Consider the following 22329-nt stretch of genomic DNA (forward strand, 5'->3'; position numbering starts at 1 on the left):
TAGACAAAGCCACACAGTATTCTGTAACTGGTGAAGTGGCGCTGTTTATGAATAATTTAAATTCGTGTTGTTGGCAGAAACTTGCATACGAAGTTAGATTCTGTTCAGGTAATAAGTCTTTTCAATAAGCGAATAAAGAAATATAAATGTATTATTTTATTGCACCCCAAGTATAAATATTGTTATGTAATAATTCCAATGTGTATTGTTGCTTATTTTGCTTCTGGTTAGGTCAGTGAAATTTAAAATAGGCAGAAATCTAGGTTACAAAATAAATATCATCATTAACTGCATCATAAATACCGTATTTACGCATGTATAGGACGCAGCACAATTTTCGGACAGAAATTATAGAAAAAATAATTTTCTTGGAATATTATTTCAGGAGTATTACACCCTGTATTACTAATTATGAATATATATATTTTTTTAAATGAAGTGTGATTTCCAATATTTCGAATATAAGCCACACCCCAGTTTTCCTCTTGAATTTTTGGCAAAAAATGTGCGGCCTATACATGCGTAAATACGGTAAGTAAAATGAAGCAGTCATTTCTTTTATAGTAGGAGTAACTAATAATAACAAATGTGGCAACAACAATAATAATGGGAGCATCACACATAATAATGGAAGTACTACAGTCTTGAATGCTGAGTGGCGAGATTAACCACTGATTCTAGAAGATAATAATAATAAATTAATTATGCCGTTGGATTAGAAATTTGCCTTACCTGGCCATTAATTTGGCAATAATAAGAATTACATGCAAAATTTTAGTCACAAGGCCTGAAATGAAGAGCTCACATCGACCAAGGAGAGATGATAATATTAAAATGAAATTTACACAAGTAGGGTGTAAGGATACTAATTCGTCACAGGATAATCTATTGGCAGGCTGTTGTGAACATGGTAATGAACCTACATGTTCCATCAGATGGGGAGTACGTCTTAACTACCCTAGCTGCTGTTACCTTCCCACAAATTACCCTCTCTCTAACACTGTGAAAAATCAAAATGTTTTCACATATTATTATTATTATCATCATCATGTTGTTTATTTGTTTTTGTTATTGTTAGCTGTTTAGCCCTTGTGTCATATGGGAGGGTTGGGCTTTTCAGTCTCCTGTGGCCACCCTGGCTATGACTTAAGATATTTGTAACATGTGCTCTGAAGTCTGTTATAGAAAACAGAAATTTATTCAGTGTTTTGAGCCTTGAACTACCCGATATAATTTTAGCTGTCTACAAATCAACAAAATAACGTGTATTATATTGACTCAGGTGTCTATCATCAAATGTGCCAACCTTGTTAATTGTTTAAGCTTGCATTGGTGTAACAATGCACAGGTCTTCTACATCTGACCATGCCAAGAAAGTGGTTTCGCTAGAAATGTAACATGTTCTGCTGCCACTCACTCATTCCAGTAAATATGAGATGTTGTGTATGCAGCTGAAGACTGTTAATCAGTGTGGGGTCTGGCCATTTGATTTGATCAGATCTTTGGTGAACTGTACACAAACTGTGTGATGATGTCACTCAGCTTAAAACAGACAATAAGGCCCTCAAAACTCAAAGGAAAGACCTACATGATTTAGTGAACATCTAATCCAAGTAGCCCAAATTGCAGCCCCATCGTTCATCATCTTTCCAACCAGGTCTTAAATTCTATAGGAAAATCATGGCTTCTCGTAACATGGCCCTTCAGCGAAGCTCCACTTGTAGGTATGCTGATGTTGTTAATTCATCAGCACATCTGTGAAGTACCAAACCAGGTGATGAAAATGTTGACTTGATAAAATCTTCTTGCGTAAACAAGGGAATTATTATGTTCAATAGTAAAATCAGTTAAATGCATTAAAATATATGAGCACTGTACACTCTTAAATATGGACCTTAATAGGGGACTTTTTACAAACCACAGACTCCATGTAAACAAGTTAGGTAAAGATGTGACTTCTAAGCAGCTTGTTTCTCATATTAATATTACTGATATAAAATATTAAAAGAGGCTACAGTTCCAATCAGTTTAGGTTGGAAAATTGAAACTTCTAACATGGTTCTAAATAATGGTTCTCCTACTGCTGCAACATAAAGCAGCATAGAAATAATAGGTCCAATAAAATTAAATTTAACTCATCTTTCACAGAATCCTGAACCAACGTTAACGAAAATAGTAGGAAACAGAATGTCTACTAGACAAGGGAGAACTCCTGTAACAATAAATGAGGATTTTTATGGTGAAACATATTTCTGGCTCAGCTTGTAACTTCAGGACTAATAGTTTAGACAGAGCATATAATACTTAGAGACCAAATGCTGAATCAAACCAAGATCATTTGAGAATTAACGCTCAGTCCTACGATAATAACAAGTTTTTAATATATTCTTCTGATAATAACTCAATAAATATATATCATCAAAATATCATGCACTTACAAGGCAAAACAAACGAGCTTATAAGTTCCTTGTATCCTGAACTGTCACATTTGTTATGTTTAATGGAACATCACCCAGACTTAGTTCACAGTTATATAGAGCACTACAATCTTGGTGCTATATATTGCAGATAAGCTCTTAGACAAGGTGGAGTATGTATTTTTGTACACGAAAAATTAAAATTTTCAAATGTTAACTTAAATGAATTTTGCAAAGAGCAAGACTTAAAAGTATGTGCAGTTAAACTTCAATTTCCATTTAACAATATCTGTATTCTATCCATTTATAGAGCTCCATCTGGTAACGGCTTAGATGCCATTATAAAATACCTATACAATGCTAATTTAGAATTTATTATCTGTGGCAATATAAACGATAATTATCTTGTTGACAACAATAGGGAAAAACAATTAGACACCTTGTTATCTTCTTTTAACCTCTGTAGTACAATGCACTTTCCTACTAGAATCGGAAATAATTCAATCTCTGCAATTGTTAATATTTTCATTGATCTTAACAGAAGTGGAAATTATACCACAAATCCACCTGTCAATGGTCTGTCTGATCATGATGACCAGATTATATACATAAATAATATTAACTTACAAACACATAACAGTTGCACCCAATTAGTAAGGAAATTTAGTAAGTCCTCTATGAATGAGTTTTTGACTGAATTAAGTTATGAAACTTGGGAGAATATCTCGTTGATCAGGATGTTGATACAATATTCAACTCCTTTCTTAATACTAATATAAGAATATTCGACTCTAACTGTTCAAGAAAAACAATTTAAAATTAAAACTAAATATAACACTTGGGTGACAGATGGTATGAAGATTTCATGTCAGCACAAAAGAGAGCTCTATTTAAATCTTAGGAATAATAATGATCCAAATCTAAGATTATCAAACATACTGCAAAAGTTTGCCATATTGTTATTAGATTCCTTGTTTTTATTGAAACAGAGACAGGATGTGGCCACTGGAGAAGTATGCTCGTTGGGACGGCAACTGCTGGCATCAGGTGGATAGTAGTGAGGGCCAGCTTACACTCTTGATTGAGGTAAAAACAATATGAAGATATTTAAATACTCTTTATTTTTATTTTATTTGCACAGAGAAACTTGCAAATACTGTATAATAATTTTTTAGTTTTCATTGTAATAGAAATATTATCAGTTCTAGGATTGTGTTATGATTTTTTTCTATGTATACTATAAATTCTCTTCTCTATTTTCTTCTGCTGTGTCTGCCTAGCAGTTCTACAAGACAATATATTGTAACGTGTAGTATGGTTGCTATGCAATGATCCTGAGATGCAACATGGGTCCCTTGTTAACAGCCAGTAAACACATTAGCAATAGAGGGATTGTTGGAGGCAGTGTTTTCTGTTGGGTTGGCCACGACCTACATAGTGTGGACCTCAGACTGAGTGAGAGGGTTCAATTGAAATTCAGCCTGTGAAAGGTAGACTAGGAGGTTGGTGTGAAATCACCACCAGCCTGGGATACAGTCAACTGAGAAGAGTTCTGTACAGGAGGCTGTGAAGAAAAGAGTTAATTGCAAGAGTGTGGGTGTGAAAGGACGGCTTTATGTGTGATTCAGTGAGGGTGTTATAGTTCCTGTGTTAAGACCCGTTGCCATGAAACGGCTAGTGGTAACTGTAACAGACTGAGGACATTAGACCATGTGTGTCAGCAATATGTAAAGTGTAGTTCTGAGTGGTGTATACAAGTAGATAATAAATCCAATATGCAATCCATATCTAACACCCTTAAATTGTGACAATATGGTTTAGAATAAATAAATTTATCTAAATCTATGTGCTGCTTTGTCACTTAGAAAGCAAACATATAAATGATACAGGAGTGTCCAGTCTACCAACAGACCATATATGGTATAATTAATAAAGTGATCTACGAGTATTTGGCACTTGCATGCTATATCATGAAGTGCCACAATGATAAATAACACAAAGTATATGTGATATCATATCCTTGTGTGTTTAGAACTTGAATTTAAAGAGAAGTAACCAGAATTTAGTGTTTATTTCCTGCAGTGCGCTAACTTTTGTGTGTGTCTGTTAAACAGTTAACTGTCTTCGGCGACTGATACGCTTTAACTGTCTTCGGCGACTGCTATATTTTAACTGTCTTCAGGGACTGCTACACTTTAACTGACTCCTTAGGCAGTCCAGTTGTCTTATAAACCCTCAGCTGGACAACGGGAAACGCCTCGCTTCCTTGTTGCCTAGTCACCGTGTTTACAGGTGTTGCTGGGTAACGCTGTCGAGAGTTGTTTACTGCTGCATAGCAACGGCGGCATCCCTTGGTAACGTCAACGCGGGAGGGGGAGGGGTGTTCACTGGCCTGTTACCGTAGCAGCGGCAACGCTCCGAAGGTCTTACGTCACCGCTGGTGGGGGAGGGGATGTCCTGCATAGCGCAAATACGTCACACTGCTCCCTTCTAAAGATTGTTCGTCCAGAACAGCCTAACGGTACTTCCCCGTTCCTTTTTCTTCCCGTTGCTGTGACTCCTGTTGTTTCGGCTACTCCTCTTGCAGCAATTATTCTCCGTCCGTTACATCCGCTCCCCTCTTAAGACCAGCTCGTCTCGAGCGGTTTCCTGTTGACTTGCCAGAAGATCCAGTTATATCACATTCATCCATCGCACGAGCTGGTCTTAAGAGGGGAGCGGATGTAACGGCCGGAGAATAGTCGCTGCAAGAGGAGTAGCCGAAACAACGGGAGACACAGCAAGCACAGCAACGGGGAAAAAAATGAACGGGGATGTATAGCTCTGGTACCTAGAGCTGACAGTCCAGGAAAAGCTGCGCCGTGGATGGGCAGGTCCATTCGTGAAAGTTGAGGGGTGCTGTGATTAGTCATTCATCGGCATTCAGTGCTAGCGGATGTCCCAAGAGTTCTTCCTTGTACAGTCAAGTTAAAAAGTTTTGACTCCAGGAGTCGTATTTAAGTGTATTATTCTCTAATTACTGCATTAATATTGTGACGCGTTACCTTACGTCCATCGCCGCGCAACGGCTACAATGGAAATTGTTGAGTTCCAACAGCGACAAATCGAATACAAACAGACCGTTGCGAAGGAGGGTTCCCGAGGCAACAGATTGCCGAACACGTGAGTTTGGAATAGGCAATTCCATGCTAACGCAAAGAACAGGGAGCCGTTGCGTAGACAATGCAGAAGCAACGAACGCGTCTCCCCAGAAATGAACTACAGAGAGTTCGTTGCGACCGTTACGTAACAGCGGACAGTAGAAACGAAACAGTGAGGAATGGTATCTGGTATCCAGTCCGCAGAACACCTACATAAGCCGAGAGCTACAGAGACAGAAGACAGATTTGAGACTTCCCTTTTCGTCGCCTCCTACGACTCGCAGGGTCAAGGTGGAGGTATTCGAACCCGCCTCGACATCCCCGTGTGGAGGCGGGATCGAATACATGACCGTCAGTCGCACTGTGACTTTCACTTGGACAGAAGACAGCAAGAAGTCAGTACTGGGATAGCCGTTCCCGAAGACAGTTGAGATCCAACCACAGCCAAAGATAGTTGAGACGTGGCACTGAAGTATTGGGCCAGAAGTCAAGTGGTGACAGTGACAATATTTTATTATTTATTTTATTCGTTGATTTTCTTTTTTATTTATATTTGTACATTTTTTCTCTGTCTCCTTTAACATGCCACCTACACGAAGTAAATTGATTGGAAAAGTGTTGCATTCACAATCAAGAGAAATTGTTAGTAATGTATACAAGTATACGAAAGACGATGGGCCAACAATTACAGTGAAGAACATAGGAGTGGAAGTAGTAAAGGCAATAGGTGTATCGGAAAGTAGTGTCAGAAGAATAATAAGAGAAACAAAAAATATCGAATCTGGGGCTTCCACTTCCTTTTCGACACACCATAAAGAAAGACCTAGGTAATTTTCACTAGGCATTTTGGACGACTTTAACGAGTCTGTGGTGCGAAGAACAATTAATGACTTCTACATAGTCGAAAAACGGAGACCCACCCTGAAAAACGTTCATGAAAAGTTGAAAAAAATAGTTAGATTTTCAGGGATGCATCTCCACATTAAAGAAAATTATTTTGAAACTGCGGTTCCGCTGGAAGAAAACAAAAAATAATCGGCCATTGCCGGTGTTGCCCCTTTAGAATAGACCTGTGTAATATGTAAATAAACTCTTCAAGTATATAACAGTGAAAAGTGTATAACAGTGTATAGTGCATAACAGTCTGCCATTCGGCACTTAAAACTTAACATCGGATGTGTGAACATCAACGAGAATAAACCACCATCACTATGCAACACCATGACGTAAGAAGTTTTTTCCTTTTGAGAACGCCTGTACTTCCCCCCTCCCCCGCGGTTGCTATGCAGCAATAAACAACTCTCGGCAGCGTTGCCCAGCAACGCCTTTGTAAGCACGGCGTCACGCAACAGGGAACCCCATGCAACGACTGCTGTTAGGCAACCGGTAAACACGGCGTCAGGCAACAGCGCCACCTATTACGTAACTGTATTCTGTGTTGTCCGTGCCGAGGCTAAATAAGGAGCACGGAACACGATTCACTAGTGAGTATTGAGCCAGTTACTAGAGAAAGAGAAACCAGTTAATTGCCGTAAATATTTGTGATACTGCCGATGGCAGTAGTTGTGAGATTGTAAATGGCGACTGTAAGAGCGAATGTGCAATAAATTCGCTATTTCGAATACGCCGTGAAGTTATTTGTCGCGTTATACACCCAACACGTGACAATATGAATACCTCAGTCAGTTACCCAAAGAAATAAGACCTACAAGTCTGGTTACATAAATTTCATCATTGTAGGCCATGAAATCCCGGAATAAATGATGGCACACTCAAGAAAAGTACCAATAACACACTCAGCATACCTGTCAACCAGAAAGATGCTGAAGAAATGGAATACAGTGGAACCTCGCTTAACGAGCATAATCCGTTCCAGAATCTTACTCGTAATGCGAAACACTCGTTAAGCGAAACAATTTTTCCCACATAAATTAATGTAAAATACGATATTGCGTTCCATGACGAAAAAATACTAAAAAAAAATTATGTATAACGTTCATTCAAAGAAAATTATATATACAGGATGTCCCAGGAGGAATGGACCAAACTTCGGGAGGGTGTTCCTTATGTTAAAGTATGCTGATATAACCCAAAACACCTATGTCCAAAGTTGAACGGTTATGGAGATAATGGCCAGAGAAGTGTCAAACTTTGACCGGCGTTGCACACTTGTTGATTACAAAATACATATTAAAACTGGCAGGAATATGTGGATTCTGTAATGTTAATAATGTACGTAACATCAAACTAACTTGTGAGTGACATGAAGCCATAAAATTGAAGTACAAAATACTCGCTCGCCATGTCATAATTGTCCTTAGGGTTTCCGACTCTTCAAAATTAGGTGAAAATGCAACACAGAATTATCATTAAATAAATTTGTAGCACGCATAGCCACTGCCTTATTAGGGTGATGCTTCTCAATGTATGATGCAACATTTTCCCATGCTTTCAGCATTTCTCTTATTGCGCCAGATGATTGTTGCTTTGCTGTTACCTCCTCCTCCTCCGCTGACAAACTCTCCTCCAAAACTTCTTGCTGTGAAACACAATGCAACTCCATAAGCTCATCGGTGGTGAGCTCTTGGCTGTGCTTTTCCACAAGCTCATTGGTATCACTGTTATCCACCTCCAGCCCCATGATCTTGGTCAAAGACACAATCTCGTTGACTACAGGCTCCACAGGTACTATCTCAAACCCCTCAAAGTCACATTCGACAATGCTCTCCGGCCAAAGCTTCTTCCAAGCAGAAGTGAGGGTTCTCTTGGTAACCCCTTCCCATGCCTTTTCGGTCATCTTGAGGCAAGCAACGATGTGGAAGTGATATTTCCAAAACTCTCTGAGAGTGAGATTGGTCCCTTCAGTCACCTCAAAACAAAGCTCGAAGAGTGCTTCAGTGTACAGCTTCTTAAAGTTGGAAATAACCTGCTGGTCCATAGGCTGGAGTAACAGAGTGGTGTTGGGAGGCAGGAACTGGATCTTGATGAATTTAAATTCTTCGAGGAGGCATCTTGTAGGTCTGGAGGATGGGCAGGAGTGTTGTCCATAACAAGCAAGAGCGAGGTGTGAGCTATGCTCACACCTCGTTCTCACTTTACAATGATTTTAAGTCTCATTTCTACGGTTATTTTTATTCTCTTATGGCTGTCCTTTTGCGGCTTTTTCTTCGGGGACATTTCTGCAAGGGTTATTATACTTTGGACAAAAAAATCACAAACAATATATCTGAACACAAATTTGGAAAAACGTGTGATCACAAGCAACACTAAGATGCTAGCAGAACGCGTGCTAAACACAGACTGAGGTAGCAAGCGCACAATCCAGGACTTCCCCTCTCGTCACTTGTTAAGCGAATCATTTTTTTTACAATTTGTTTTGCTCGTTATGTGAATTACTCGTTATGAGAGGTGCTCGTTAAGCGAGGTTCCACTGTATAAGAAATAAGCAAGTTTATTATTTCTGAATCATACATTTAGAGATCCTGGGTGCAGAAGGGGTTCCTTAGAAGATTTATGAGGCTTATTTGGAAAGTAACCTCCTCTGAGCTGTTAACAAAATAAGCAATCAGAAAAAATTATTACATGCAAAAAATACATACATACTTAAGCTACTTCTCAACAAAGTCACCGCTGGTATTCAGCCACATGTTGTATCAAGGAATAAGTTTTTGTATGCCTGTGTAAAAGAAGTCTGCCTGTGAGCTGTGCCGAGGTTTTGACATCTTTCATAAACTCCTCATTACTGTTGAATCACTGTGATCCCAAGCAGTTCTTCTGGCAGGTAAACAGATGGTAACTGCTTGGAGCAAGATCAGGGTTGTAAGGAGGGTGGTCAAAGAACTCCAAGTTGATATGCTCCAGCAGTGCTCAAGTGGACAGGCATTGTTATGGAGGAGCATTACCCTGGATGTCAGCTTTCCATGCCTTCTGTTCTGAATGGTCCTACAGCTCTTTTAGTACTTCACAATACAAGATGCAAGTTTGTGAATGCAAGGTGAAGTGGCTTACAGTGGCATAGTAGTAAACAAGAACAAACTAAAATCAAAACCATACGTGGTTACTGAAAATAGCTGCTCTAAAACATGATAAACATTATATGTTTGTGTGTGCATATACGTACCTTCCCACAAAAATATGAAGTACCTATACATAGTAATATAGATGAAAATACTGGTACATTTTGACATTAAGAGTATTGGGTACTCAACTATGAGCTGTGCTTTAGCTGTATCAATTGTAAGTAAACTCTAACAGAAATATGATGGTGGGAACAACAAAACTTTGGCATTGAAAATTATTTTATAATGACCATCATCAACTAGGAGGACTGTGCTCATATACCCCATTCACACTCCATTAAATTTCCTTCTGCCATCTCTACCAGTTAAGAGTCCTGTCAGCTTGCACTTCCATGCCTTTTTTTGCTAAGCAGCTGTTACACATACTCAAAATAAAGTCTTTTCAGCCTATTCTACAAGGCCATTATTTTATGGATGCTGTGTGTTTCACATTTATGGTTTGCTCTTTGGGTCCAGGTTTCATAGCCATGTAACACTGACATGGCTTTTATCTTGTATAGCTTTTAACAATACTTCTTATGTACCTCTTTATCTAATGAATTCTATTATAGTTGAAATGGAACCTGATTTCTCCTCCATATTTCCACTTCATTCCGGTGAATTTTTTTACTTGACTTAATCCTTTGAGCCGCACTGTGGCCATCACGTTGACTCAGCCTCTAAGAGAAATGAGTACTAGGAAACTTCCTGGGNGGGGGGGAGGGTAAAGTGCAGCCGGCACATAAGGCTGACCTTACCATCATCTGTGAGCCAACTGTCTCAAGAAAATGTGGGAGCCTCGATGACTCACAACCATACGGGCCTTTCACACCTTTCCCTTATTCTCCATTTCATAACCCAAATATTTAAAACTGCTAACTTGTTGATTTATCTTTTCATCCACAAATATCTTAGATTCTAAAGGATTCTGATCATGGTGTATGACACTCGAAATATACTGGATTCTTGAACTTTGTCGAGATCCAATTTCCGAAACATTGTGCTCTATAGTTTTTTAGAATATTGAATAGACAAGAGTCCAAGAACCCAGCACTTCTGAGTACAATAATTTTTCTTTAACCAATTCAGTTCCATCAAGTGCCTTCACTCTTGTCCTCTTAAGGTGAAGTTTAGATCAGATTTCCCTTGCTTGGCATAATTAGATGGATCCTTAAAACTTGTTTTAACATTTGGCAATGATCATCCGGTAATCAGCAAACAACAAGGTAATAAGCCCAACCCTACCCACAATAAAAATTATTTTCCAGTATGTTCAGCCACCTACATTTCATCTTATTAATTTATAGGAATCATATGTGACAATGATGAGAAACGATGTGGAGTGATCTGTGTTGCACTGGAGCTCACTTTCACCGCTGAATGCAGAAGTTACAATGCTACGGAAAATATTACCAAAATTAAAAGAAGTTATAAAATATACTGTCACGTGCATACTTCCTATGCAACGGTCTGTTCTACCGTTTCCATGGAAGTAACCCTTCTGGATTCCAAACATGTGACAATATGCATTGCATAACAATTAGAGCAAGTTTGCTCTGTTATAGTTTCTTGATCTTCATTTTATTAATGCTAACTTTTGATTCTCTTTTGAATGGTGTGAAACTGATACTTTCAAGCAAAACACTGATAAATGCATTTTAAATGATTTTCAGTTTTTTACAAAACACAAACACCAGACCTGGAGTCTGTGAATTATAAATAAACAAGAGACATTAGAAATATTCCTGTGTTCTGAAGACCATTACATATAGTAATGATTCAAGCACATTCACTCATTACTGTTTAATTACCTCTGTAACCAAAATGTTTACAGACCAAAGTGTATTGGGCATAAAATGTGTGTTTCATTTTTCTTTACAGCTTCCATTCCAAAGGTTTTTTGCTATGATAAATATTTAGTGAGTTATGCTCTAGAAGCATGCAGCAGCACTTATGTCTTCGTGTAAAGCGATTTTAGAACTGTTTGACCTAAATGAAACTGGAGAAGGCCTGACAGTGTTTCATATAACTCTCCAATATAACACTTTAACAGAACAACTTTATGCATTTTTTAGTTGTTTTGTACACAAAATAAACAAAGTAATCATAGTAGGCGCCCCACAGGCCTCATAATAGGCATTAAAAATTGAGTAGTCCTATTTCTTTGTCACCCTGTAGCACATATACATGATCTATAACAGCATTTTCTTTTGTGTCAAATAATAAAGCTAACTGCTTCAATTGCAGAATATGCAGTTACTGGTGGTTCAATATGGAACTGTGTTTGAGTCAGTGAGCCTTGCTTCAGGGTCTGGTCAACTGCGAGGAGTATGGAAAGACACAATCCTCGTAATTGTTATTAAACATCAGGCAAGATATCTAGATTTGTTTATAATTTCATTTTAATGTATTATGTCTTCAGGCTTGATGTTGTGACATTGTGGATAAGATTCCTACTTGGTATTCAGGAGTTACCTTCTGCAGATCCTAGAATGAACAAAATTCCATGTCATGTTCATTCATAGACAATGGCGTCTGTATTTTTTTTTACTTTTGCTTCAACACCAGTTGCAGTATCTGAGTTAACTCTCCTGCTATACAGTATTCAGAAAGTCATGAGTTTCATTCCTGGCCCAGAGGCTGGCTATGCTTTTTCATGGTTTTCCTCAGTCCCATTAGGTAAATTCTGCAACACATTAAAACAGGATATCACTGTTTCCTTTACAATCATCATCCCATTAATATTATATAACCTGCTTCCTTCAGAAAGCTATAGAAACTAAAAATTACAAACTCAATATGATATACAGTGCTAATATAGAACCTAACAAATATTAATTCAGAAAAACTTTCGTTTTCAGAAAACTTCACGTCGGTTTCGTGTGAAATTTACTGCAACAGATTTTAACTCTGCATTATCAAACTCCAGGGACTGTGTGACTATCTTGTCGCAATATATATCAATACGTGATCCTACAAGTAAGTGGCAATACTGCTTCTTGAATGCAATACTGTAGAAGCAGAGGAATTTATACTCATTTACAAATATCTGTTTTCAGTGACTACCATATAATTGATGGTATATGGCTGTCAATACAATAACAGATAAAAATAAACTGCTCACATTTGACAGTTGCTAAATGTTTCAGTCCACATATGGGACCATCTTCAGGTAGTCTTATCAAATACGTCTTTTGCTACTGAACTAACCTAACATGGATCCATATTAGTATTATGCATCACAATCATATAATACGTTCAACCTTCATAAAGTGGCAATGATTTTTTCCATTTTTGAAATTTTCCATAATTTAACATTTAAATTTTAAGTGGTCAGCTTCACACTGCTTTACCCCAGGCAAAGAGGCCCTGGTACCCACTGGATAGGAGGCTGGGTGAACCCCAGAGCTGGTCTTACGACATGGCTATGTGAAAATTCTTGCTCTCACTGGAACTCAAACTTTAACCTCTTGGTCATCCAGCCCGATTCCAGTCACTATACCAATTGCGCTATCCCAAGCGTTCCAGAAAGTTATGTAAAAATGCATAATGTACTACTTAAACTGTAGCAGTATTTTAGTTAATGAACAGTTCGGTTTAAGAAAAGTCTGACCATTAACAAATTTACACATAAAATGCTGAAGGCTTTTTATGTAGTCAAATTGATAATGAAGGAAGAGTATGTGACCCTGCTAAGGTTTTGTCCTGGTCAGTCTTAAGACATTACAAAATTATCTTATGGGTTAGATGGGAATGGAGGCAAATAGTTTGAATCATATTGTACAAACAACAAAGAGTTGGTGTCTCATAAGCACAAGGCTTGATGCTCAGTCCTCTCCTTTTTCTGGTGTATGTAAATATAAATGTAGATACAAATACAGTACTGCATTCACAAAATCCTGCCATTGGATTCAGTCACAGGCAGCTGAATACTGCCAACACCTTCACATTCTAATATCCATTTTAACATCATTTTCCCATATATAGCTGTTTCCCAAGTGGTCTCTTCCATTGAGATTTGGTGACATTTTGTAACATGCTGTCTTCCTCTCTGTGATGAGGTGCTGTTAATCCCACATCCAACAGCTCATCCTATACTGGCTGCCCACAACTGCGTATGCAAAATATTTGCAGTTGTACTCCATATCTACATCATCCACGCCCTTTCTGTATTATGGGACCTGGTAATCTAGGGATAAGGTACTGGATTTCCATACTAAAGAACCCCAAGTTCCAGCTCAGGGAGATTTAAGATACTTAAGTGCTTTCTATAGTACTGATCTCTGACAAAGTCAAAACTTTGTGATCAAAGGGCGGTGTCCAGGAAGAGTTCTATCTTCTGGGATATAATGAAATGCAGTCTCTTGAAAGTTTCATATGAATGCGTCATCAAGAAAGAAACCAGCAATAGGCAGGCAACAAGGAAAGCTTTACTTGAATTTGGTTGACTTTAACAGACTACAAGGTGTTACATCGCAAAAGATGGAACTCTTCAAAACCACCACTATGAGACCCTCCAATCATATGAGAGTATCCATGGTTGTGCATTTCTAACATATTTCAGAGGACAGCACGTCAGAGCACATGACAATATCCGAGTGGTGCAATCGTTTTATGAAGGCAGATGCTTCAAATGAAAACACACTTGTAGGTACGCAACATTTTTTTTTTTAAATTTTATTCCAAAAACAGGAATGGAAAGTGTAATCTAATCAAAATAGTCCCAGTCACGGTAGCCAAGCAGTCTAAGGCATGTACTGTTTTCGCTCACTCAGAAGCCGGGATCATTGGTTCAAATCCCACACAAGGCATGGATGTTTGGTGTGTGTGTGTGTGTGCGCGCGCGTTTATTCTGTGTTTGTGTTGTCGTGTGTTTAGGTAGAAGCCTTGCATTGAGCTGATCACTCATCCAAGGAGTCCTACTGTCTGTAAAACGATCGTGAAACTGAGAAATCAGCCCTATGCTCCAAAGTGGGAGCAAAAGGAGAGAGGAAAAAGACCTGAAATACACTGCCCAAATAAATTCGTCACAAATCTGTGCATCTGAGAGCCCTTTAGATTTATTACCGTTGCTACAAATCTTTTATTACAGAACTACGTGTATTTGATGACAGCTAGAAATTAGTTTTTCTTACATTTTGCAAAACATTCATCATTATTAAAATAAAGGTTGTAGATCTTAGCAAGATTGCAGTGGTTGCTGAATTCAGGTACATGAATGCAGGCAATCTGAACCATGTATGTTGTGAAATTAAGAGACAATTCAGAAAACAAGGGAATATCTGAAAGACAATTTCTGAGCTTGAAACAAACAGTAAGAGTGAAGATATTAGATATATGACTGGAGCTATAAACAATAAGAACGGCGATGTGACTGCAGAACAATTTTCGTTAATACCTGTAAAGTAAAGGTAAAGTCCCTGTGCTTAACTAATTAAGCACTATGCCATGAAGGCACATGGAGGACTGTATGTACAGATCCATATTTTCTCGACCTTGGCACTTGCTGGAGGTGTGGTCAGCTTCATACCCTGACCACATTACTCCCAAGGAAACAGGCCCCGGTACCCATTGGCTAGGAGGATGGGTGGACCCCAGAGCCAGTCTAGACGATGTGGAGAAGAGAAAACTCTTGATCCTACCGGGACTCGGAACTCGAACCCCTTGGTCATGCAACCCGTAGCCAGTCTCTATACCATCTCCTTTTTAATACCAGTATGTGACCTAATTACATCTATCAGTTTCTGAATTTTCATTAAAAACCTATCATAAAGAATTAAAAAGTGTTTTTCCACCATGCTTTGTTTCACCCTAAAAATGTCTCAAATTTTAGAGCAGTATGTAACATGAAAAGTTTGGCATATCTTATTAACTAATTTTATCTATTTCTATGCAGGTTCCTTGGCTCCTGAACCACTACCACCAGAATTTCCATTGGAAAAGACAATACAATTGTGCATCTTGGACACCAGCTTTCTTGAGCTTGTCAACAAAGTGGATGCTGTGTTGCAACAGATGCATCTATAAATTTATGATAACATTTCTACAATATCATACATCAATAGCTGTCATGTTCTCAAATGTACTGTTTCCAAATATTTTTGTGTCAATCCACTTTCCTTATTTTGTATGAAAATAATGTCTGTATGTTTATCTTGCCTTAATAATTTCTGAATCACTCATCTGCTTCATGAAACTAGACTACACATGAGACTAGAAAATTCCACTTATATATTCAATATCTTCTCCAATAGAAGTGACATGAGTAACACTTCAGCCAGCATCCTAAAATTCTGTGTGGTAACATCTTCAAAAAAATATCCAGCGTTTAAGGTCAGTTTTCTGTAGAATGTATGAGGCATGTTAACAAAGTAATGAGATTTTGTACAAAACCATTTATTCGATTATTTGCCTAAATCAATATTACTCCCTTCAAAATAGAATCCTTCTGATGCAACACTCTTGGCCCAGCAAATTTTCCATTCCTCACAGCAGGACTAGAAGTCAGCTTCTATCAGGTTCTTGTTGGCATCGGTTACATCCTTCTGAACACTGTCAAGTGTTTGAAAATGATAGCCCTTGACTCTCGATTATAATTTTTGGAACAAGTAAAAACTACAAAGTGGCAAATCTGGAGAATATGAAGCCTGTGGAAGTATAGGAATGCACTTTTTTGCCAGATATTCATGAACTGACAATGCTGTGTGTGCAGAAGCACTGTCATGATGAAGCTCAAAGGATCCAATTGTCCTGCAATTTCCATTTGGAATCACCCTCTTTCTCGGACAGTCCAACACTTTAAGACAATATTTCTGATTCACTGTCACATTAGCTGGCACAAATTCTTTATGAACTACCCCGTGAGAATAAAAAAAAAATGGTTATGATCCAAGTAATAAAAACTGCTTCAATTTCAAACCATTCAAGCATTTATGCTGACACTTCATTTCAACCTGCTTTCTGATCATCATACAAATTTCTTGGAACTACCTCTGCATACCTATTCATGATTTTCATTCCCTTCTCCACAGAAAAGTGTATATTTCCTGCTGATTCAGTGCCACCTCCACCCCATTTGACCTCCTGTACTCCCATTAAATCTAACCTATATTTTGAGATTTCTTGCGCCACTGCCCTGAGCGAACCTGCCCTATACATGCTTCTAACATTGCAAGTATAGTAGTAGTATTTAGAAGTGACAGTCCTCTGACGCGGAGTAGAAGTATTGGTAGAGGCGGGGAGAGCTCCAGCATGCCGACAGGTGTGGACGGGAATGCAGTACATGTGTTCTCAAAAGGAAATAATTTCTTACCTCATTGTGTTGCATATAGTTGGCAGTTTAGTCTCAATGATGTTCACACATCCGATGTTTAAGTTTTAAGTGCCGAATGGCAGACTATTATGACCATACACTATACACTATTATACTCGTACACTTTTCACTGTTATATACATGAAGAGTTTATTTACGTATTACACAGGTCTATTCTAAAGGGGCAACACCGGCAATGTCCGCATAGATATCATCTCCACATGCCTGTCCTTCCTCATCACCACCAGGTGAATTGGAGCTATCATCTGAACTGTATCACTATCACCGCCAGCATGGAAGACGAACTCCCATCCTGCGTCCAAAAGGCCTTCCCGTGACATTAATTGTTGCTCAATGTTCCTTACATGTTAGCACCTACGCTGCCATTCTCCTGCAGTTATGGAAGCCAATTTTTGGTCTGCCAGTTTAATGCCATCAACCATCTTAAATGTGGTATTGTTTTCAGCAACCCAATTTTTTATGTTGGCCCATATTAACTCAACTGGGTTGAGTTCTGGGTGATATGGAGGGAGTTGTAAAATATTGTGATTGTGTTCTGCAAAGATTCCACTATTTTGATAGGAAAGGTATTTCGGTTTGAGTGGTAGGATAATATTATATATGTCTGGATTCCGCAATGATGATAAATCAGTGTTATTGAAGGTAACAGGTGGAAGGTGATATTTTAGCCAGGATATCATAAAATCTCTTTTGAATTTGAGTTAGGGCCTCTGTTTAGTTGTACATGATGGTAGGGAGCATTATCAATGACAAGGACAGAATATGGGGGAAGGTTAGGAATAAGTCGCTCCTTTAACCATTTTTCATAATTGGTGTAGTTCATGTCACTGTGGCAGTCTCCTCTTTTTTGGTGGGATTTCAAGCGGACACAGGCATTAGGGATGAAACCTTGCTCTCCCCCTTTATGGATAACTATGAGACGTTGGCCTTTGGACACAGGGGAAAATAACCCCTGAATTGATCCATCACTCCATGCATATGGGGCGGTGTGCGATGAATGTATATAGGTTTCATCCGTAGATGATTGGGTGGCCCTCTTCCCTATATTCTTCAATTTGCCACAAATACTGAAGACGTTTGGCTCTGATATTACAGTGGAACCTCACTTAATGAGCACCTCTCATAACAAGTAATTCGCATAACGAGCAAAACAAATTGTAAGGGAATGATCCGCTTAACGAGCGATGTTTCGCATAACGAGAGATGAGAGGGGAAGTACCGGATTGTGCGCTTGCTATATCAGTCTGTGTTCAGCACTTGTTCCACTAGCATCTTAGTGTCGCTTGTGATCACACATTTTTCCAAACTTGTCTTCAGACATATTATTTGTGAAAAAGTTTAATAACTCTTGCAAAATGTCCCCAAAGAAAAAGCCACAAAAAGAAAGCCATATGAGAATAAAAATAACGGTAGAAATGAAACGTAAAATCACTGAAAGCAAGAACGAGGTGTGAGAGTGGCTGATGTAGCACGCACATACATTCGGTCTACATCAACAATTTGCAGTATCCTCAAGAACAAGGACAAGATTAAGGATAGATGCTTCAAAGGGAGTGACAAGAATATCTACGCAACGGTTACGTATTCTTGACGATGTTGAAAGGTTGCTCCTCATATGGATAAACGAAAAGCAATTGCAAGGCGACACTATTAATGAGAACATCATTTGTGAGAAGGCGAAAGTGATTTTCGCCGACCTCGTTAAGAAGGCGCCAGGATCATCAACGGCCAAAGAAGAAGCATTTAAGGGAAGCCGTGCGTGGTTCGTGAAGTATAAGAGAAGTACCGGCATCCACAGCGTTGTAAGGCACAGCGAAGCAGCAAGCTCCGACACAAAGCAGCAGAGAACTTCATCAGCGACTTCAAGAAGCTCGTAGTTTCTAAGGGTTACCTGCCGCAACAGGTTTTTAATCGTGATGAGACGGGTCTCTACTGGAAAAAGATGCCAAAGCAAACCTATATAAAAGCAGAGGATAATGCATTGCCCTGCCATAAGCCAATGAAAAACCGTCTCATGCTGCTATTTTGTGCCAATGCAAGCGGCGATTTGAAAATTAAACCGCTGCTTGTTTACCATTCAGGAACTCCACAAGCCTTCAAGAAGTGTAAAGTCCAGAAGAGCAGGCTAAATGTGATGTGGAGGTCCAACAACAAGGCTTGGGTGACACGTGACCTTTTTACTGATTGGATCAATGAAGTGTTTTGTCCTTCTGTGAAAAAATATTTGCTTGAGATGAATCTGCCACACCATGTCTTGCTTGTTATGGACAACGCTCCTGCCCATCCTCCAGACCTACAAGATGACCTCCTTGAAGAATTTAAATTCATCAAGATCCAGTTTCTGCCTCCAAACACCACTCCATTACTCAGCTGTACACTGAAGCACTCTTCGAGCGTTGTTTTGAGGTGGCTGAAGGGACCAATCTCACTCTCAGAGAGTTTTGGAAATATCACTTCCACATCGTTGCCTGCCTCAAGACGATCGAAAAGGCATGGGAAGGGGTTACCAAGAGAACCCTCACTTCTGCTTGGAAGAAGCTTTGGCCAGAGAGCGTTGTCGAATGTGACTTTGAGGGGTTTGAGATAGTACCTGTGGAGCCTGTAGTCAACGAGATTGTGTCTTTGACCAAGATCATGGGGCTGGAGGTGGATAACAGTGATACCGATGAGCTTGTGGAAAAGCACAGCCAAGAGCTCACCACAGAAGAGCTTATGGAGTTGCATTGTGTTTCACAGCAAGAAGTTTTGGAGGAGAGTTTGTCAGAGGAGGAGGAGGAAGTAACAGCAAAGCAACAATCTTCTGGCACAATAAGAGAAATGCTGAAAGCATGGGAAACTGTTGCATCGTACATTGAGAAGCATCACCCTAATAAGGCAGTGGCTATGCGTGTTACAAATTTATTTAATGATAATGCTGTGTCACATTTTCACCAAATTTTGAAGCGTCGGCAAAAACAAATGTCTCTAGACAGCTTTCTAGTAAAAAAGAATTAGATATGTATCATAAATAATAAACTAAATACTGTATTTCATTTTTTTTTTAGTTTTCTGCAAATCGAATTCGCATTCCAGGTTGGTTCATTCGGCATAGAAGAAAAGATGAAGACGATTCACGCTCCTTAACAATGTATATATAATTTTCTTTGAATAAATGTTATACAGAAAATTTTTTGAGTATTTTTTCGGCATGGAATGCATCATCATATTTTACATTAATTTATATGGGAAAAATTGTTTCGTTTAACGAGTGTTTCACATTAGGAGTAAGATGTGGAACGAATTATGCTCGTTAAGCGAGGTTCCACTGTATATCGTTCCACCAGTATCTGCCAATAATTTTTTGTTTTCTTCCAGCGGAATCCCAGTTTCAAAATAACTGTCTTTAATGTGGAGATGCATCCCTCAAAATCTAATGTTTTCTTCAACTTTTCGTGAACGTTTTTCAGGGTAGGTCTCCATTTTTCGATTTTGCAGAAGTCATTAATTGTTCTTTGCCCCACGTACTCATTAAAGTTGTCCAAAGTGGCTAGTGGAGATTTCCTAGGTCCTTCTTTATGAGGTGTCGAAAAGGAAGTGGAAGCCCCAGATTTGATATTTTTTGTTTCTCTTATTACTCTTCTGACACTACTTTCTGATATGCCTGTTGCCTTCGCTGCTTCCACTCCTACGTTCTTCACTGTAATTGCTGGCCCAGCCTCTTTCACATACTTATACACTAGGTGGTTCAAATATGACCGGGACTGATTTCTTTGTAAACAAGTCGCACTGCGCAGCAGCTGTGTGACCTTGAGAGAGTGAAGCCACAACCTTCACCTTCCCTCCTATTAGGGTTAGAACCTGTTCAGTCCTGTCTGGAAGTTGCCAGAGTGATGAGTGAACAGAGGTATGGCAGAGCATGGAACAACACATTGTGATCAAATTCCTCGGAGAAAACGTCCCGTCCGCTGAAATTCACCACACACTCCAACAACAGTATGGGGAAGAGTGTCTCTCACGGACCTGTGTGTTTGAGTGGTGTAAGTGCTTCAGAGAGGGCAGAGAGCGCATGGAGAACAAACCGCATGATCGTCGGCCGCGAACATCCGTCACCAAGCCAAACACAGATCGTGCAGACGCACTTATTCGTGAGAATAGGCACATCACTATGAAGGAACTTGGAGCAATGCTGTCCATCAGTGTTGGTAGTGTAGAAGACATCATGAAATACCACCTGCACTATTGCAAGGTGAATGCACGGTGGGTACCACGCACTTTGACGGACGTGAACAAAATGGTGAGCATGCAAGTTGCCAGTCGTCTCCTACAGCAGTAGAAGATGAAGGTGATGCATTTTTGAAGTCTATAGTGACCACCGATGAAACGTGGGTGTACTATTTCATTCCAGAGTCCCAGCAATCATCACGCGAGTGGCGGCATACCAGTTCTCCCAAACCCAAGAGAGCGAGGAGGAGCCGTTTGGCAGGAAAAGTGATGGCAACGTTCTTCTGGGACTGGCAGGGGGGGTTATCCATGTAGACTTTCTGACAGATGCCGGAACAGTCAATGCAGCTTATTACTCAGACCTCCTGGCATCAGACGTGAAGGAAAAGATCCGATCCAAGCGGAAGAGAGGTGGAAAGTGGGTAGCCTTCCTTCAAGACAATGCACGCCTCCATACAGCCAAAACAATGGAAAACCCCCCGGAAATTGAAATGGAACCTTCTGACACATCTGCTGTACAGTCCCGATTTTGCACAAAGTGATTTCTACTTTATTATATTTAAGCATCCTCTTGCACTCTACACGATAAATGATACAAAATCCGTCCCAAGTGCAAACAATATATATTGTAACGTGTTTACGTTACTGAAGACGCCGTAGAGATGGTTAATTGGGTTTATTTAACAATCTACAAATAACGGCTACAATCACTTATCTCACAGTTGCGGGGTTTCACACTTTATAACCCTAATCGCATTAATCTGTCGACACTGTTGCGGGGTTTCACGATCTCTAACCCTATGCGCAAATCAGTTCACTCTGTCTTCAGTAGTCTACACGTTTACAATAGGGGAGCTAGGTATCACTGTATCACACGCTCTCAATTACACAGTTACACACACGTCCGGATCTTCTTTCCGCGACGGCTGCTATACTCCAACTTGTAGTCGGCTGGCTGTTACTTTATAACTCGGCGGCTGTCACCGTACAACTGTGTTAGGCGGCGGCTACAGTAGAACTCCCTGATAGCCACATTAGAACTCTTGGTACCCACATTAGAACTCTACTCGTACCGGCACTGCAGCTCACTTATATAGCCGCAGGATTGCCTGTTACGTTCCACGTCACAGTAGGAAGCAGTTCCGCGTCACCGCGTGATGTCACCGCGGAGGGGAGTGGCG

At 39.5% G+C, this 22329-nt stretch overlaps 2 protein-coding genes across 10 annotated transcripts in view; one reads left to right on the plus strand and one right to left on the minus strand.

Moving 5' to 3' along the window:
• Positions 1-5: 5 nt before the first annotated feature.
• Positions 6-16533, plus strand: LOC111873148 (meiotic recombination protein REC114). Its single transcript, XM_023867610.2, has 6 exons — positions 6-108; positions 3407-3503; positions 11863-11985; positions 12477-12594; positions 14180-14266; positions 15512-16533. The coding sequence occupies exons 2-6, from the start codon at positions 3414-3416 to the stop codon at positions 15640-15642; spliced, it is 549 nt and encodes a 182-aa protein (XP_023723378.1). The 5' UTR covers positions 6-108; positions 3407-3413; the 3' UTR covers positions 15643-16533.
• The window catches only part of LOC111873147 (tRNA pseudouridine synthase A), a 28591-nt gene continuing 17916 nt past the window's right edge, over positions 11655-22329 (minus strand). For all 9 annotated transcript variants that reach the window (XM_023867607.2, XM_023867605.2, XM_023867609.2 and 6 more), the window contains one exon: positions 11655-12301. The gene's annotated coding sequence lies outside the window, so the exon portion shown is untranslated. The remainder of the gene's footprint in view (positions 12302-22329) is intronic.

This window comes from Cryptotermes secundus, unplaced genomic scaffold (genome assembly GCF_002891405.2).
Source record: "Cryptotermes secundus unplaced genomic scaffold, Csec_1.0 scaffold259, whole genome shotgun sequence".
NCBI classification, from domain to species: Eukaryota; Metazoa; Arthropoda; class Insecta; order Blattodea; family Kalotermitidae; genus Cryptotermes; species Cryptotermes secundus.

Bases quoted from the DNA above. Each gene is read 5' to 3' on its own strand.
- LOC111873148 (XM_023867610.2), top strand. From the start codon at position 3,414: ATGTGGCCACTGGAGAAGTATGCTCGTTGGGACGGCAACTGCTGGCAT. The intron at 3,504-11,862 runs GTAAAAACAATA...CTTCAATTGCAG, and splicing joins AGCTTACACTCTTGATTGAG to AATATGCAGTTACTGGTGGT. The intron at 14,267-15,511 runs GTACGCAACATT...ATTTCTATGCAG, and splicing joins AAATGAAAACACACTTGTAG to GTTCCTTGGCTCCTGAACCA.